This window comes from Arctopsyche grandis, chromosome 7 (genome assembly GCF_051622035.1).
Source record: "Arctopsyche grandis isolate Sample6627 chromosome 7, ASM5162203v2, whole genome shotgun sequence".
In the NCBI taxonomy this organism is placed as follows: Eukaryota; Metazoa; Arthropoda; class Insecta; order Trichoptera; family Hydropsychidae; genus Arctopsyche; species Arctopsyche grandis.
In genome coordinates this window covers 6,214,414-6,232,361 of record NC_135361.1, presented here as the reverse complement: position 1 = coordinate 6,232,361, position 17,948 = coordinate 6,214,414, and the positions used below count along the sequence as shown (strand labels likewise).

The 17,948-nt window shown below is 40.8% G+C and overlaps 2 protein-coding genes and 1 long non-coding RNA gene across 4 annotated transcripts in view; 2 read left to right on the top strand and 1 right to left on the bottom strand.

Annotated features, from left to right (window-relative positions):
• The first annotated feature begins 445 nt into the window (after positions 1-445).
• Positions 446-2,956, top strand: LOC143914012 (uncharacterized). Its single transcript, XR_013260789.1, has 4 exons — positions 446-591; positions 644-1,802; positions 1,864-2,613; positions 2,764-2,956. It is a non-coding gene; the product is annotated as an uncharacterized LOC143914012 (long non-coding RNA).
• Positions 2,957-4,929: 1,973 nt separating this feature from the next.
• On the top strand, positions 4,930-13,802 carry LOC143913990 (uncharacterized). Its single transcript, XM_077434051.1, has 6 exons — positions 4,930-5,331; positions 7,014-7,280; positions 7,352-7,588; positions 7,663-7,819; positions 12,722-12,952; positions 13,036-13,802. Exons 1-6 carry the CDS (start codon positions 4,957-4,959, stop codon positions 13,566-13,568), a joined length of 1,800 nt encoding a protein of 599 aa, XP_077290177.1. The 5' UTR covers positions 4,930-4,956; the 3' UTR covers positions 13,569-13,802.
• Positions 13,803-14,005: 203 nt separating this feature from the next.
• The window catches only part of ATPsynD (ATP synthase, subunit D), a 121,045-nt gene continuing 117,102 nt past the window's right edge, over positions 14,006-17,948 (bottom strand). Inside the window, exons 2-4 of one of the 2 annotated variants that reach the window (XM_077434093.1) lie at positions 15,283-15,408; positions 14,446-14,664; positions 14,006-14,362 (exon numbers count right to left, since the gene is read on the bottom strand). In XM_077434093.1, coding sequence (XP_077290219.1) covers positions 14,179-14,362; positions 14,446-14,664; positions 15,283-15,401 — 522 coding nt within the window. In that variant the 5' untranslated portion in view covers positions 15,402-15,408 and the 3' untranslated portion in view covers positions 14,006-14,178. Of the gene's footprint in view, positions 14,363-14,445; positions 14,665-15,282; positions 15,510-17,948 lie in introns of those variants that run through there. The other variant, XM_077434092.1, reaches the window with a different exon arrangement.

Sequence of the window (17,948 nt, the reverse complement as noted above, 5' to 3'; positions counted from 1 at the left end):
ACGGGAGGAAAAGCCTATTCCTCTTGTTCCTGTTGTATCTTGCTCGCGCAAATTAAGTGAGTATGTACTGCTTACCATGCACCCTTTTTTTTGATCTTTCGACTTAACATCTTTCGATTTTCGATCTTTGCCTTCCGATATTTGCGTTTTCGGGCGTTTCACATTCGGGCCCGTCACGGAGACCGCAAAAGAACACCTAAAGCCACTTCTATTAATATTACATTTCTCTGGTCTAAGCACACCTTTACAAGACTCGAAATCTATCTAGGGCAGTGGTTCTCAAGTGCGGCCACTAGTGGATTTTACTGTGGCCACCAGCGACTTAATAGTAACCTTGGGATAGTGATATGGGAACTAGTCTTATTGTGAAGGTCTTCTTCACCACCAGTCCGCCATGTATTGTAGACAGATTCGTCTGTGTTCGGTATTAATACAACTATATGTTGAATGTGGTATTTATTTGGTAGTAACACGTATACACAAGTATGGTTAATTGTTGGTAAAAGTATGTCGTTCAGCGGTCTCTGGATATGGTAGAGTGTCGCTGGCTCGGCATTCAGCTATGTTCAGAAGGTCTCTGGATGCGGCAGTGTGTTGCTGGCTCGGTGTTCGGCTATGTTCGGAAGGTCTCTGGATACGGCAGTGTGTTGCTGGCTCGTCCGGCTGGTTGATCTTCCAAGTCCGCGTAGTGTAGTGGTGGCTGGTCAGGAGCTGTATGTCGACTGATCTGCTGCTTTGTGTCGACGCTTGCTGCTGTGGGTCGACTGGCGTTGTTTGGGTTGTACCTCCTTTTATATGGTTTCTGGAATGCTTGGTGGAAGTGGTTATTGATGCGTACGAAAGGAATTTGCTTTCGTCGAGGCGTCGAATTTTCTGGAATGCTTGGTGGAAGTGGTCGTACGAGCATTTAGTTTGTTGATGCGTACGAAAGGAATTTGCTTTCGTCGAGGCGTCGAATTTTCTGGAATGCTTGGTGGAAGTGGTTGTACGAGCATTTAGTTATTGATGCGTACAAGGGGAATTTGCTTTCGTCGAGGCGTAGTATTTTCTGGAATGCTTGGCGCTGTTCCGCTCGATGTATTTTGTTGTTGCGGAATATTCTCGAAGGTTTCGATGACGATGACGACGACGAGATTCCTACATGGCTCTCCGGTGAGTGTTAGCGATGTGTGTGATTTTGTGGGAATCTTGATGTGTTGGAGTCTATTGACTCGATGGCGTCGTTGTTCGTCCGGTTGTGCTGGAGAAAGTTGTCTCAACAGCGGGTCTTGTGTTGCATGCCGGTCCAAGTCTTGTTCTCTACCAGGTTGCTTATTTTGGGCGAGCTGCGTTGGTAGTGAAGGTTTGTGATGGCTTGGATGGTGCTGTTGTGCAGGCTGCTGTGTTCTGCGTGGAGTCATTCGCGTGACTGTTTTGCTGGTTGTGCTGGAGTTAGTTGTCTCGGCAGCGGGTCTTGCGTGAAGAACGTTGGTTGACGAAGTGCGTTGAGTGCTGGTCTTCGTTGGTTGTGCTGGAGTTGGTTGTCTCGACAGCGGATCTTGCGTGAAGAACGTTGGTTGACGAAGTGCGTTGAGTGCTGGTCTTCGTTGGTTGTGCTGGAGTTGGTTGTCTCGACAGCGGATCTTGCGTGAAGAACGTTGGTTGACGAAGTGCGTTGAGTGCTGGTCTTCGTTGGTTGTGCTGGAGTTAGTTGTCTCGACAGCGGGATTTGTGTGGAGACTGTTGGTTAGCGAAGTGCGTTGAGTGCTGGTCTTCGTTGGTTGTGCTGGAGTCGGTTGTCTCGACAGCAGGTCTCGTTTTGCGTACCAGTCCGAGTTGTTCTTTTCTACCATGTTGCTTATTCTGTCTAGGCTACGTTGATAGTGAAGGTTGGTGGTCTGGACGATGTTGTTGTGCAGGCGTTGTGCTGATTGTGCTGGAGTTAGTTGTCTCGACAGCGGCTGTGTTGTGTTGGAGCTAGTTGGCTCAGTGGCGATTTGTTTCGCCGGTTGTGCTGGAGTGGGTTGACTCAACAGCGGGTTGTGTTGGTAGCTGGTCCATATGTACTTTCACACCATGTTACTGTTGCGGTCGTTACAATGGTAGTGAAGGTTTGTGACGGTCTGGACGGTGCTGTTGTGCAGGCTGCGGCGTCCTGCATGGGCTCATCGAGGTGATGAATCATCGAAGGTGTGATGAGCGGTGCTGGCGGATCAACAGTAGTGGATCCATTTGGTTGTTGTCTCCGGGTTGCGTCTTGTTGTGGCGAAAGCTGCGGAGTTGTTTGACATGGTCACTAGTTGTGGGGACATGTAGCGGACTGCGTTTGAAGTCTGCGTTGAGGGTTGCGTTGTAGACTGCGGTTGCGTGAAGTCTGCGGTTGCATGTAGCTTGCGGTTGCGCGAAGCTTGTGGTTGCTCGAAGCTTGCGGTTGCGTGGTTCTTAGTCGGGGGTCACCAGTTATGGTGAGGTTGGAAGTTGACTGCGCTGTGGGCTGCTTTGTTGACTGCTTTGAAGGCTGCGTGGCTCTTAGTCGGGGGTCACCAGGTATGGTGAGGTTGGAAGTTGACTGCGCTGTGGGCTGCTTTGTTGACTGCTTTGAAGGCTGCGTGGCTCTTAGTCGGGGGTCACCAGGTATGGTGAGGTTGGAAGTTGACTGCGCTGTGGACTGCTATGAAGGCTGCGTAGTTCTAAGATGGGGTCACCAATGTAGGCGGGGTAGCGATGTGTTGACAGCGCTGTTGGATGATCAGAAGGTTGCGTAGATCACGTCGGGGTCACCAGGTATGGGAACTAGTCTTATTGTGAAGGTCTTCTTCACCACCAGTCCGCCATGTATTGTAGACAGATTCGTCTGTGTTCGGTATTAATACAACTATATGTTGAATGTGGTATTTATTTGGTAGTAACACGTATACACAAGTATGGTTAATTGTTGGTAAAAGTATGTCGTTCAGCGGTCTCTGGATATGGTAGAGTGTCGCTGGCTCGGCATTCAGCTATGTTCAGAAGGTCTCTGGATGCGGCAGTGTGTTGCTGGCTCGGTGTTCGGCTATGTTCGGAAGGTCTCTGGATACGGCAGTGTGTTGCTGGCTCGTCCGGCTGGTTGATCTTCCAAGTCCGCGTAGTGTAGTGGTGGCTGGTCAGGAGCTGTATGTCGACTGGTCTGCTGCTTTGTGTCGACACTTGCTGCTGTGGGTCAACTGGCGTTGTTTGGGTTGTACCTCCTTTTATATGGTTTCTGGAATGCTTGGTGGAAGTGGTTATTGATGCGTACGAAAGGAATTTGCTTTCGTCGAGGCGTCGAATTTTCTGGAATGCTTGGTGGAAGTGGTCGTACGAGCATTTAGTTTGTTGATGCGTACGAAAGGAATTTGCTTTCGTCGAGGCGTCGAATTTTCTGGAATGCTTGGTGGAAGTGGTTGTACGAGCATTTAGTTATTGATGCGTACAAGGGGAATTTGCTTTCGTCGAGGCGTAGTATTTTCTGGAATGCTTGGCGCTGTTCCGCTCGATGTATTTTGTTGTTGCGGAATATTCTCGAAGGTTTCGATGACGATGACGACGACGAGATTCCTACAGTGATATATATATATGGTCGGGGAGGTTCCTGACTGCAAGTCGTCTTCGTTGATAACAGCTTCCTCGTGCTCGGGAAGCTGGCTCTGCGGTCGTCTTCTCGTTGAAGCACCGCTGGTCAGGTCACAGCAGCGGGAGGGGGAGGCAGGAGACAAACTCCGTACTGCCTCGGGTGGACACAAGATGGCGATCTCTGGGCGTCTCTGAAGACGCTCGGCGGAGATGCCGGATGGGGAGGTCCTTCCCGGATGACGGCTGGATGTCGAGAGAAGAGGCTCTGCGGTCCTCTGGTCGGTTCTCTCACGGCTGAGGTTTCTCCGGAAACGGCGTGAGGAATGCAGGGGACGTTGTGCTGGAACTCAGGGGAGGGAGTGATGCTACACTCGACCTCAAAGCGGTTCTTCAGCACTGATGGTGGATCTCTGGGCCCCGTCTCCCCCTGGAGACGGGCACAGGAGAGATCTTTCTTCGACGGGCGATCGCGGGTGAGAGAGGGCGCTCGACATGCGCGCGCGCCTATAAGGCTTTTCCCTGTGTGGCCACTCGAAATAAAAGGCGAGTGTCGCCCTATGGGACGATGGGAGAACGTCGCGTTACAACTTTAATTTATTTGATTAAATTTGGTGCGGCCACCAGACATTTCCATGGGACCACTATTATCACCTGTGCGGCCACGGTAAAATTTCGCCTGAGAACCACTGATCTAGGGGTTGTTTGGACTAGCTACAATTTTCATACTTGATTTCTAAATAATTCTAGTTGGAAATGGCAAAATTTTCAGCGACGCGGGCTTGCAACAGAAAAGACGTATCATAAAAACACAAGCTGAAATTGCGCAATTCCGATAAATTTCCATTTGACGAAGGGAAGGAATGGGGAGAGTGACATCAGACTATCAGAGTGACATCAGCGTCACATTGGCAGCACTGGTTGTCGGCTAGTTGCGGTCACCAGAGTCGAGAATCGAGAGTCGAGAGTTGAGAGCCGTCCTCTGTTCAGCCATTTTGCTCTCCTCTTCTGTCGTCGACGTCACGCTCAGACGCCCCTCGTCTCCGCGACCCTCGTCCGGCGGCTTCACCGAAGCGGCTACCCTGCGAATGTGAGCGTTACGTCGAACGTCGAACGTCACACCAAAAGTTATGTCGAACGTTAAAGTGGACTGTGTCTGTTTTCAGGTATAGTCGCGACAGACGAGACGATGGCGGCCGAGGAGGGGGCGGATTCCGAGGCGGTGGCGGCGGCGGCGGCCAAAGGTCTCGCCCCGGGGGAATGGGGAGGGGCGGCGGGGGGCGCGGGGGCGGCGGCGGGGGCGGAGGCTCCAGCAGCGGGGGTCCGCCCCTGCGCAAGATCCGCTGGGAGGGCGTGCAGCTGCAGCCGTTCCGCAAGGACTTCTACGAGATGCACGCCCGGGTGCGAGCGCGGCCGGCCCGCGAGGTGGACCAGTACCTGGCCGAGAACGAGATAACCGTCCGGGGGAGCAACGTGCCCACCCCCAACATGTTCTTCGAGGAGGGCGGCTTCCCCGAGTACGCGATGCACGCCATTGCCAAGCAGGGCTTCCCCCATCCCACGCCCATCCAGGCCCAGGGCTGGCCCGTCGCCCTGTCCGGCAGGGATCTGGTCGGCATCGCTCAGACCGGCTCCGGCAAGACCCTGGCCTACATTCTACCGGCCATGGTTCACATCATGCACCAGCCGAGGTTGATGCGTGACGATGGGCCGATAGCTTTAGTTCTGGCGCCCACTAGAGAGCTCGCCCAACAGATTCAGCAGGTTTGTTGTCGATCAAGTTTGTGCAATTTTTTTTTTTTCAGACATTTTGTTTTTACTGTAGAGCTGTCAACTCTTTGGATTCCGGCCGACGATGTATTGTTGATCGCAGTTTGGCTAAAAACTGATTGTGTTTATTTATTTATTTATAGTTTTGAACCATTGTGGCATTACAGGAAGAACCTAATGCACCACAATGGCCTACATAAGAAAACAAAAGAAGAAAAAAAACAATAAAAAACAGAATATGTGATTAAAAAAAACAAAAGAAAAAATCTTGTATATAAAATCAAAACAGCGTCTGTAATTCGTTTCTGATTGGCTGTCGCCAAAGTCGTTTGTGGTTGGTCGGTCGTTAAATAATATTAATTTTTTTCGATTCAAATAATAAATTTAATAATAAAAACAAATGAAGATTTTTTCATGGTTTTCATTCCATTTCTATTTTCCGAACGAAGCCGGGCAGTACCACTAATAATATATACTAGTGTATTTACCCGGATTCGTTTCATTATTTGTAATATAAACCGCTTAAACATGGCCAATCTAATAGTAAACATTTTATTACATTTATTTGAATAGTTTTATTTTATTTCAATTTATTTGTTTTTCTACAAACCAACAATAACACTGAGCAACAACAAAAAAATACCAGAACAGAGACTAATCAATCTTTACTAAGTTTGACCCGAATGAATTCGAATATGAAATGATTTTTGTTGGTTCGCTCTCGTTGACGAGATATGAGCGTTTAAAAAAATGCGCAATTTTTACAGTTTTTTGGCTTTTGCGGTCTTTAACTCAAAATCTAGTATTGTTGTGTTCAAAATTAGTATTGGAATCAATAGTCAGATGTTTTTCCTATTGATTGTGATATTTCATCGCTTTAAAATACTTTTTTAAAAGTCAAAAATATATTTTTTTTCATGCTATTATGCGTTTATTTGGCCAGTTTGTTATTTCGCCACTTTTATAAGGATTGGTTTTCTATCTCAATATATTTTTTTTTATATAAACGTACTAACTCGAGCGGTAATTGCGTTAGAAAGGCTTTCTTGTGGTCCATGTCTGTGACGCAGATAACATTGGTGCAAGCGAGATGGCAAGTAGTCCACCTCATAGAGTACAGCGGTCGGAATACTTGCCATCTCGCTTGCTCCAACGCTATCTGCGGATCAAACACAGGACTGACAAATTTTTTTTAAATTTTTATTTAATAACTTAATATGCCAACACCCATGCGATGATATTTCATCGGGTGCAACACTAGTAATACATAAAAAATTAATATAAGGAAAAAAAATAATAAAACACAATAAAACATATCAAATAACAAAATACATACAGTTACTGAGAGTTGGCGCGTTCTCATACTCACGCACATTCCCGTGAAAGAGACAAAGCGTCTTTTTATTATTGAATGCAGTGTGACAGCATGCTATACGCATTTGTTCGCGCCAACTCTCAGTAACAGACCTATGGTAAGAAATGTCTTGGATCTACGGCCACCGCTGATATTATATAAGAACCAGCTGTAAATACAAAACATCCCCACAAGGTCCAAATGAAATAGAGAAGATCGAAATTCCACCCATACATCGCATCAATTATGAAAATAATGATGAGCGCATACTCAGTATCATACTAAATCAGTGATTACATAATATATAATTGTATGATTTCAGGTGGCTAATGATTTCGGTCGCTGTGTCCAAGTTCGCAACACGTGCATCTTCGGCGGAGCACCCAAAGGCCCCCAGGGTCGGGACCTCGAAAGGGGTGTTGAAATTGTGATCGCCACTCCGGGCAGACTGATCGACTTCCTCGCCAAGGGAACGACGAACCTCAGACGTTGCACCTACTTGGTGTTGGACGAGGCCGATCGCATGCTGGACATGGGCTTCGAGCCTCAAATACGCAAAATCATCGATCAGATCCGTCCCGATAGACAAGTACATATTGACGAGAAATACGTACGCACCGTTGCGAGCCGACGAGTGACTTTCATCGTTCAATGTTTCAGGTGCTTATGTGGTCTGCGACGTGGCCAAAGGAAGTGCGCAACCTAGCCGAGGAGTTCCTCCTCGACTATATTCAGGTCAATATAGGATCTCTGTCGTTGGCCGCCAATCATAATATACTTCAGATCGTCGACGTCTGCAGCGATTATGAAAAGGAGAATAAATTGCTCAAGTTATTGTCGGAGATTGCCTCCGAGGAGGAGAGCAAAACTATCATATTCGCCGAGACTAAGAAAAGAGTAAATATTTTGAATGTGGAGGTTTTAGGCTTCGTTGTGTTACTCGTCTTATTGCTGTTTTTTTTTATGCGTAGGTTGATAATATTACGCGTGCTATAAACCAATTTGGATGGAAAGCTCTGTGCATACACGGAGATAAAAATCAACAGGATAGAGATAGTGTCTTGATTCAATTCAGACAATCTTCTACTGGTATATTGGTGGCAACGGATGTGGCCGCCCGAGGGTTAGGTGAGAAACGAACATCTACTTTTACATCTGTTTTATACACGACAGTCACCCTCTGTTTTCAAAATTTCTCTTTAAAAACAAAAACACTCATCATGATTGGTTCTAGTATGGTTTGAAAAGCGCGGTGGATCTTTCGGTATACAGCATCACGGCAATCGGTTGAAATGGCTACCGACTGGGTTGTATATATATATAGGAACTGATTTTGCTCGATACTTTTGGATAAGAACAAAAAATTAAAGGGTGACTGCCCAAATTTTGGTCTTTTGTACACTTTTATTATAGCGATCTGTTTGTGCAGTGGCGGAGTTGCTCCTGATATGATTGTTGATTTTTTTGTAAACATGATTTTAATGAAAAGAGAACTATCTATATATATATATATATATACATATATATATATAAAAAAATTGTATCCGGGGGTTTTAAGGTCAAGAGATACGTCAGACGCGTAGCGGGGGCAAAAATTACGTAATAGCTTTCATTGCTCAGACGAATTAGGGTTCCAGTATTCACACATTCTATTTTTTTTTTTTTCATTTATGTACCTGGTTTTCATTCACAGCCTTTACATGAAATTCACCATTCCGTCGTATGAATTGGAATATTTTTTAGCAATTTACACATTCGTATAAATAGACGCTTACATAATATGTACACATATTGGATTTATTTTATTTTATTTTGAACCAAATCAGTTCGGAATACACTTATACTGTTTATTATTTGTTTTAAATGTTTAGGACAAATATATGTATACATTCGGAATTCAAATATTGGGAAATTATTAATGACAAGTATCGCATTTGAGTTGTATAGGTTAAATGTTAGATTTAAGTATTCTATTAACATTTTTTTATTGTTATACATTAAGTATGTATACTATTGCAATTTTAGTCATGTAAGATGATTATGTATTGGAGTAAAAGAAACCAGGTTAGTATTAAATATATATATATATATATACATATATGTATATATTGATTTAGGTGAATATTGGAACGATTTGAAAAAATTCAATCATTATTTTTGATTAGCCTTTATCATGAAACCAAACTGTGAATATTATACCAGATGTTATTTATTGTAGAAAAATCCCAACGAGACCTGATAAAAATTTATAATTTATTTTCATGTGTAATATATAAAGTCTTTGTTTGTAGGACTTGAATGTTTAATATATTATTTTATTTTTATTTAGTAATACCATTTACATATATAATACTTATCAGGTCGTGTATACCTTTAACCAATTCTTACCTCCGATTTAAAACAGGTGCCAATTAATTGAACTTTAATTTTGACCATATTCACTTTCTTAAAAATAATGTACACTCAAGTATATTTATTTTTTAAAAACAGAAACATTGACATCAAAACAGTTTCTACATATTTAATTCTTTATTTATTTATCCATTATATATTAACCCCGACCATAGGTGCCGCTACAGGTTGCCCAAGGCGACATCTATGATCAAACTTTTGTACATCAGTACCAAATATCTTCATTACATATAATGATTGTATACAAAATAAGTTGAAAACACTGCGACAACCCCTGCCAGTTGACTCTTCCACTGTGGAAGTTGCTATAGCAACTCTAAATTGCATATGATAAAGAATTGATTGCAGTTCTCCTCATATTGCTTCTGCTTCACTCGATTCAACTAGGAAGCTCGAATGTACCGACATTACAGCATCATCATCGCCCAGTCTTGAAAATATTCCATCGATGACTTTCAAACTGCACTCCCTTTTGCAAAATTAGTTTTTATAAGTCAAGGTGTATCTAATTTAAGTGTAAAGTAGCCGAATTAAAGTTCAGTGCACTTGGTGAATACCATCTAAAATAAAGTTCAATTATATATTCCCCATTTAAAACAAGTTAGAATCCTATATTAATAATATCGTACGAATGATTGTATTTTGTATGTGAGTAAGATTTGTTTTGGAGTCGACGTTCATCTTCCTCACTCACAATATCCTCTTCAATTGTAATAATAATCTGGTCGTGAAAGCTTTCTAGTCTTTTAAATTATATTTTGCATGTTTGATGTTTAACCGTTTGCCAGCGGCCGTCTTCTATGGAAGCTTCCATAGAATTTCTGAACTTTGCACGGGATTTTGAGCCTTATATGCGCCTATTTCAACTGTTTTAAGGTTCAAAATTGGTTGAATATATTACTGAGAGTTGAATGCCATCTATTCAATTTGCTTAACATGAATATATACCAGTCAAAAATTAGTTTTTTGTGGAACCATACTGAAACCCTGTTTATGTGACGTCACGTCTTCATAAAATTATGAAGAATGATTGTTTGACAATTAATCCAAAACTACGAGATTATATTATGTATTTTATTGTTTAAAATAATACTTTATGTGTTAATTAACATATCTGGTTACTTGAGTAAATATTAAAATCCGTATTTAAGGTCGAAAACTCGATTGCCAAATTCGCGGAAAAGGTGCCGCGCCGCGTACAGGGCTTGTTCGCTATATTTATTGCCGCGGGCAAAGGGTTAACACTCGTAAAGATATGTGTTATATATATATATAATATATACGTTGAGTTCAAAAGGTTAATAAGGTCTGCGGCGGCAATCTAGACTAATATGTACTGAATTATTATATACTATGGAGCTGTTTGGTGTGAATGATATATTGTTTGTGTGTGTGTTATTAATTCGAAAACTGATGATAAAGGTTAATTATAGGATCTCGAATGAGTGTTAAATTTTTAGCTTGTCGCTTGTTGATATTTCACTGAGCAAATTAACTTATTATTTTTTTTCAGAGGCTCATGCCGGACGCTTGGGTATATATAGTGTCCAGTTGTCCAGTGTGTGTGCGTGTTGATGATAATAAATATATATGTATATCAGGCACACACGAGCGCATGGTGCCTCTAGCTGCTAAAGATAAGTGAAACAGGGCCCGAAACATGGTCATGTGACACTAGCCACCCCTACGCAACCTGACACTTGCATAAAAATAGGCAAAAATGAGCAATTTATTTGTAAAAAATGTTATGTAGTCGTTATGTATGTATATCATATACACTCTCGGCCTAGAATCTGACCCCCGGCTGTCTGGCATTACTGATTGTTTTACAGCTCTTCGACACCAAGTCAGTGCACTCTGAGGTATTTCAATGTGAATTTACTGCTTATATTTTTTCAATCTATCAGATAACCATTTTTTCAATGAATTTTTAATACATTATATAAATATAGTCTAATTCGGAAGAGGAATACTCCCAATTTACCGTATCGGCCAATTTTCTTGAACTGATTCGTGATTTTTCGTTTTCATTATTGGAACGGAGCAGAAAACTATCTGTTTTTATTACATATTTGGGTTCACTAAGTTCGTATATCCCATATTATTAAACGAGCTAATCTTGTATACATGTATATATTTGGGAGTGGATTAATGTCCCGGCATAATTGACCAAATTCACGACAAATTAATTTTTATTTATTTGTTATATATCAGGAAGGCCTTACAGGTAAACCCCAATGCGCCTTTCTGGCCAATTATATACATCAATGGATAAATTTCATAAAAAAATTTGCAGCATTTTATAAATTAGCAAATTTGAGATGTCGAAAACTCGATATTTTCGAGAAATAGGATAAGGTTGCCAATTTATTGGAAGCGTTTCAATGAAATCAGATAAATTGGCAAACTCTGATTGGTTTCCTATCGGAAACCGTCGACCTGGAGTCACTTATTCAAGGTCTGACTAGCAGCACCAGGCCAGGGATTAACCCGTGACCACTCAGTTCAAAGCATTACAATGCCGTAAACACTTGGTTTTTTCAATTCAGTTGACGAAAATTTATTTTTAGAAGTTTTAAAATTTGTCTATCGTCTAATGACTAAATCTGTACTGTAATTCACATCGTTATTTCAATTAATTTGTCGTGAAAATGGCCGATTGTGTTGTGCAAAGCATATTTGCCAATTTTTGTTGAATTTTTTCACATCCCTTAATTCTGGTCTTTAGTCCCAGTGGAATTAGTCTTGACCTTGGGGAAACTCATTTGAAACTAAATTACCATTGAAACTGGTGACATTTCGCTATCACGTCATCGTAGCATTGCATCTTGCTCGCACGCATGCAATTTGGAATAGAATACAAGCTGTGGAGTTAAGTTGTGTGTTAAGATGCAAGAGGAAAGCCACGTCCATATAGTTCAAGAGAGCAAATGATCTCATTATTGATCTGTATTGGAGAAAGATAATCAAATAATAAATTATAAATGCCTGTCTTATGACCCATTGGGAATAAATCGTCTTTTTACTGAGCAAATAATCATTCTTGAAAGGTTTTCATAAAAGATAATTGATTAAAATGTTGAAGAAACTTGCTTATTTGAAAATTTGTATCATATTCATGCTGTCGGGCCCAAAGTAGTAAAAAGTAAAGTTTTTTGCTCCATGTGAATTTTCATTCATGCAAAAATAAAATTGGGATATTCGTTTCTTTTGATTTATACTGATTGACACAGAATAAAAAAGCATTTATCATAGTATACCGCGAAAATTTTTGTGAAGTGCATATATTATATTATATAACATTTCGAAAATGTCGTAAGATTTTATTTTGGTGAATTTTTAAATGGCAAAATGATCTGAATGCCTGATTTTGCTATTTAATTAAATCGTTGAATAAAACTTCCATGACTTTTCGCGGTGCGCTATTTTGTCGAATATCGTACTTACATACATATGTAAAGTAAAAGTTTTTTTTTTTTCAAAATCATAACGATTTATGCTTTTTGTGACATGTCCATTTTTAATTGATGTTATTTTTGGCAATAATATATGTATGTGCTTATCTGTGTTTGCGCTCTCGCGAAAAATCGCATTAATTACAGCATTTCGTTAATTTAGATGTGGAAGATGTCAAGTTTGTGATAAATTATGACTATCCGAACAATTCCGAAGACTATGTGCATCGGATCGGTAGGACCGGTCGGTCTAAACGCACCGGCACGGCGTATACACTTTTCACGGCAAAGAACGCCCCCAAAGCAAGAGATCTCATTGCCGTATTGGAGGAAGCCAATCAAATGGTAAATCCCAAACTGTTGGAGCTGAGCAACTTTTCAGGAAATACCAAAGGTGAACGTCGAAAATTGTATTTTTGTATATATATATATATATATATATATATAGACTTTTTGCTGATGTTATCGTGTGTTCAGGTCGCAACCGCTTCAGCGGAACCCGCGGAGGATACAGCAGCAGCCGCGGTGGATCTAACGGAGGGAGTGGAAGTCGCAGCGGAGGTTTCAGCAGCAATGGAAGAGGTGGCGGTGGTTTAAATTCGCGCGGAGGACATTCGGGAGGCAGGGGGATGTCGAGCAGCTCTCGTGGCTCGAGCAGTTTCAATAAAACTGGTCCGCCGTCGTCGTCGTCGTATCCTCCTAGAGACAGTCAGCCGAGGTCTTCGAACAATCCGGGAGAGTTCAAGCGATACTCCAACAACGGTCCTCCGGCTACTTCTAGCAACGGTGGCGGGCGATGGGATTATTCTCAAAGTAAGACTCCTCACAGGAGCACGAGTGCAGTTCCGGCACCTCCTCCGGCCAGGCAGGTTAACGGTTATCAAGGACAGCAGTACAATGTTCCTCCGCCGCCCATGGCGAATTATCTCCAGTCGAATAACTATAGCCAGCCGCCGCCTTCGACCAACGGCTATCCCTATCCTGGGCAGCCCCCCTTACCAAATAATTAGTATCGTATATTGAATTATTATTAATTATGTGCATGCTCTACAAATTTCTATTTATTTTGTAAAAAATTATTTGGACTGCGCGTCGTTATTTGCCCTATTGCATTTTGCTTTACATTTGAATGTTCATTCCGATATATCATCAAAATCATTAGGAAACTACTTAAAAGTGTGATAACTGCATATATATATATATATACATACATATATAAATAAAAAATCGTATATGCGTTTAGTGAAGTATTTAGTCATAGGAAAGAAGTGGATTATTTTAGATTTATCGAGAGTATATGATAATCATTTTCTATAAGCAATAATTGTCTCGGAGATTGGTCGCAATTTCCGATTCATAAAAATCAAAGCCTGCTGTGAGAATTGACTGTGTTCAGTTTCTCTGCCGAATATGTTTAACATTATATATAGTAAATAACAATAGTGGTGAAATTAAAATATTACTTTTATTAATAACATAGTTATCTACAATACGAATCGGTTTTGTGATCACAAAACTGTGAAATTAAGGTTTATCTGTAGTTATACACAAAACCACTATGATGATGTTTTAATTTCAAGAATAAAATAATTTAATAACAACGCGTTATTTCATTTTTGTTTAATGAGCTGGTTCCTCCGCTTCCTCGCGTTTGTGGTTGATGTTATCTTCCTCTCTGTGAGGCCAGAACGATTGTGGATCCGTCGGGGACAGGGCATTCTCTGGATGGGCTTCGTAGTACTCTTCCATCGTCATGTCGCTGTACGACAGCATAGCGCCGAGGATAGCCAGTTCCTGTTCATGCCTGTGAATTACAATATTAAAATTTTAACCAATAACCACCGATAAGATGTAGTATAGCTTTGACCTGGAAGAAGTTGTACTAACTTGGTGATGGCATTGTTCGAGTTTTTGATGAATTCGGCTATTTCGACCTTGAGCTTGGAGGCCTGGGCTTCGATCTGAGAGGTCTGGGTGTCACTTGGGAACGGTATTTTCAATGCTTCGTACTGCTTCTGGAAATTGTCTACCATGCCGGCGACGGGCACGCTGTTTTTGTAGAAGCTCCAATCAATCTTTGGTAATTCGGCCGGATTGGACATCACTCTGAAATGATATAAATGAATTTTGAAATTTGTGCAATCAATCGTTCACTTTGTACAATACACTTGGAGATAGTATTTTTTAATCATATTCAATGTCGTAATGGAGCAATAAGTGATTTTCACAGTTTTGTAACGTGTGAATAAAGCTTCAGTTTCCAGGTTCCATTTCTAAGCTAACTACATTATAATGAGCAATGAGAATATTCAGCATTAAAACGATTACTTTTAAATTAATTGTAGTTATTATACAAGGCAATGCAGAAAGTTGGCCACATATATACTTTGGTACTTGGCCTATAGGCGTGTTCACACATAACGCACTATGGCAGGCTTCATATAATAATGGGTGTGAATATTTCTCTTACGGGCACTGTTGAGGAGACGATTTTTCGAAGCAATCAATTTTTTTTTTATATATATATGGGAAGGTTTTGAAGGTATATATTAAGAAGGTTTTGACGTTATGAAGTTGATATCGATCCCGAGTGACAGTCACGTGCATTTACGAGCTCGACATTGGACGGATGAGGATCTTCCGGGAGAGGTTATGAAAGATGAGGTGACATTATGTAACAGTGGGCGAGTGTCGTGTGAGTAGGTGTGGGTGCGGGTGACGTACCGACGCAGGTATCCATCAGACTTGGCTTTGAAGAGATGGAAGTTGGTCTTCTGGGCGGGGGGCACGCGCTCCGCCAACGCCGACCACTGGACACTGCTCTGTGCGACTCGACGAGCCATCTTGACACTGACAAATCCGCAAGACACTGGTCGCCACTTGCCACTCGCACCGCTCACCACTTCTGACAACCTGACACTTTGCTGCTATCGACTCGCCAGTGCTGCCAGTGCGATCTGTTCGTATTTCGAATTATGCGGGTTTTTATTTATTAATTACACTGAGCAACAAAAAAAAAATACCAGAGCGGAGACTAGCCAATCTTTACTAAGTTTGACCCGCTGAATTCGAATATAATATTGATTTTTGTTGGTGAGTGATCGTTTAAAAAAATCCGCGATTTTTACAGTCTTTTGGCTTTTGCGGTCTTTAATTCAAAATTTAGGATTGTTACGCTCAAAGTGAGTATTGCAATCAGTAGTCAGATATTTTTCCTATTCATTGTTATATTTCATTGCTTTAAAATACATCTAATTAATTGTCTAGCGAATTTTAAAAGTCAAAAATATATTTTTTTTACGGATTTTTTTTCCGTGCTATTTTTCATTTAACCACGTTTATAAGGATTGGTTTTCTATCTCAATATTTTTTTTTTATCTAAACGTACTAACTCAAGCGGTAATTGCAATTTAAATGCTTTCGTTGTGTATATGGTTGTAGCGCGTAATATTTTGGGTGCAAGCGAGATGGCATGTTTGGGTGCAAGCGAGAGTTAGTGCGTTTAGATAAAAAAAAAATATTGAGATAGAAAACCAATCCTTATAAACGTGGTGAAATAAAAAATTTGCTAAATAAATGAAAAATAGCACGGAAAAAAAATCCGTAAAAAAAATATATTTTTGACTTTTAAAATTCGCTAGACAATTAATTAGATGTATTTTAAAGCAATGAAATATAACAATGAATAGGAAAAATATCTGACTATTGATTCCAATACTCACTTTGAGCGTAACAGTCCTAAATTTTGAGTTAAAGACCGCAAAAGCTAAAAAACTGTAAAAATCGCGGATTTTTTTAAACGCTCATATCTCGTAAACGATTACCCACCATCAAAAATCAATATCATATTCGAATTCAGTGGGTCAAACTTAGTAAAGATTGACTAGTCTCCGCTCTGGTAACTCAAAAACGTGATTTTTTGTTACTCAGTGTTATTGGCTTCGAAATTTTTAACGCCTCTGGCTCCTAGCAAAGTAAATCCGCCACTGCGTTTAACCTTGCAAAGATAGATCGTTTAGAAAGTGTTTGTTATTTAAAGTCTGATGAAAAATTAGATTTGTCCATTAATGTAGGTAAACGGATTATTGCGCAAATTGCGATCGCGCGCACGGCAACCGTTACCACAAATATCGCGAATACGGAATATCTGGAACTCGAGTTCTCGTTAGTACAATATTTCGCGTGGGTAGCTTTCAATTGATGGGAGCTTTTGGGTGCCAGATGTTCCGTAATTGAGATTTTAGTGAAGTGCGCGAGATCGCTTTTTGTAGAATAATCACCGAACCGTAGACATCCTCCCCACGGGGCAAGCCTAAGAATTTGATTATACAGTAAATGAAACAATATATTAATGAACTACTTTGAGCAGTTAATAAACTTTTATTTCGTATATAATACTTGAAACGTTACAACAGAGAATATATGTAATAGAAAAATATATAAAAATCAAAACAAATTTCAACTATTTTAATTTTAGATACATATTATGTATGTGTTTTAATTCTACATTATAAATAGTAATAAATAGTACATACTTAATATAATATAAATATCTACATACATCATTACAGGGCTTTTTTTACCTAAAATAAAAAAAGTTCTATGAAAAATATTTAAAATTGAAAACAATAGACTTTTGGACTTGACTTGCAGTCTTTGGCTTTTTAAATATGAATACGATTAGATGGTATATTGTAACGGGACTCAGTAAGTGCCCGAACAAAGGATACAGTGGAGTTCTCACTGACCTGGGCGAGTGCGTAAATAATAGACTCGCCAGGGTAGACCTTAAAGTGCCTAGACAATAGACACATTAATGGATCAGGGAAGCTGTGCTGGGCAACTTGTCCTTTATAAGGAGGTACACACGGCAGATCAGATTATTCTGGAGTGAGTAACAATATCTTAATAAAAATGACTAGATCTATAGAATAGGACATTGGCAGCTGTGAAGATGGTCATCATATAAAATATACAGTGAAGGACAGACCACACATCACATCATGAGTCGGAAGACAGTCTGTAAGATGACCAGGATAATATGACACCCAAATGTACATAGGTAAATTAATTTCAGTTCACTTTCGATTCCGAGATCAACGAGCCTCTATAAACAGCAGGCAGTCTTACACTCGAAGATATGCTCTCATGCATCTCCATCATCGATTGTGAGACCTTTATTTGGTGTGATTTCATGTGAGTCTCCAAGCTGCGCTTGTAAGCGAATTCTTTATTACAGATCTTGCACTTGGGCAGCTCTTCTCCCGAGTGAATCTTCACATGCACATTCAGACTGCATTTGGCGGTGAACTCCTTCATGCAAGTCTCACACTTGAACAGTTTCTCGCTGTTGTGCTGCGCCATATGATCGTCCAGTTTACATTTTCGAA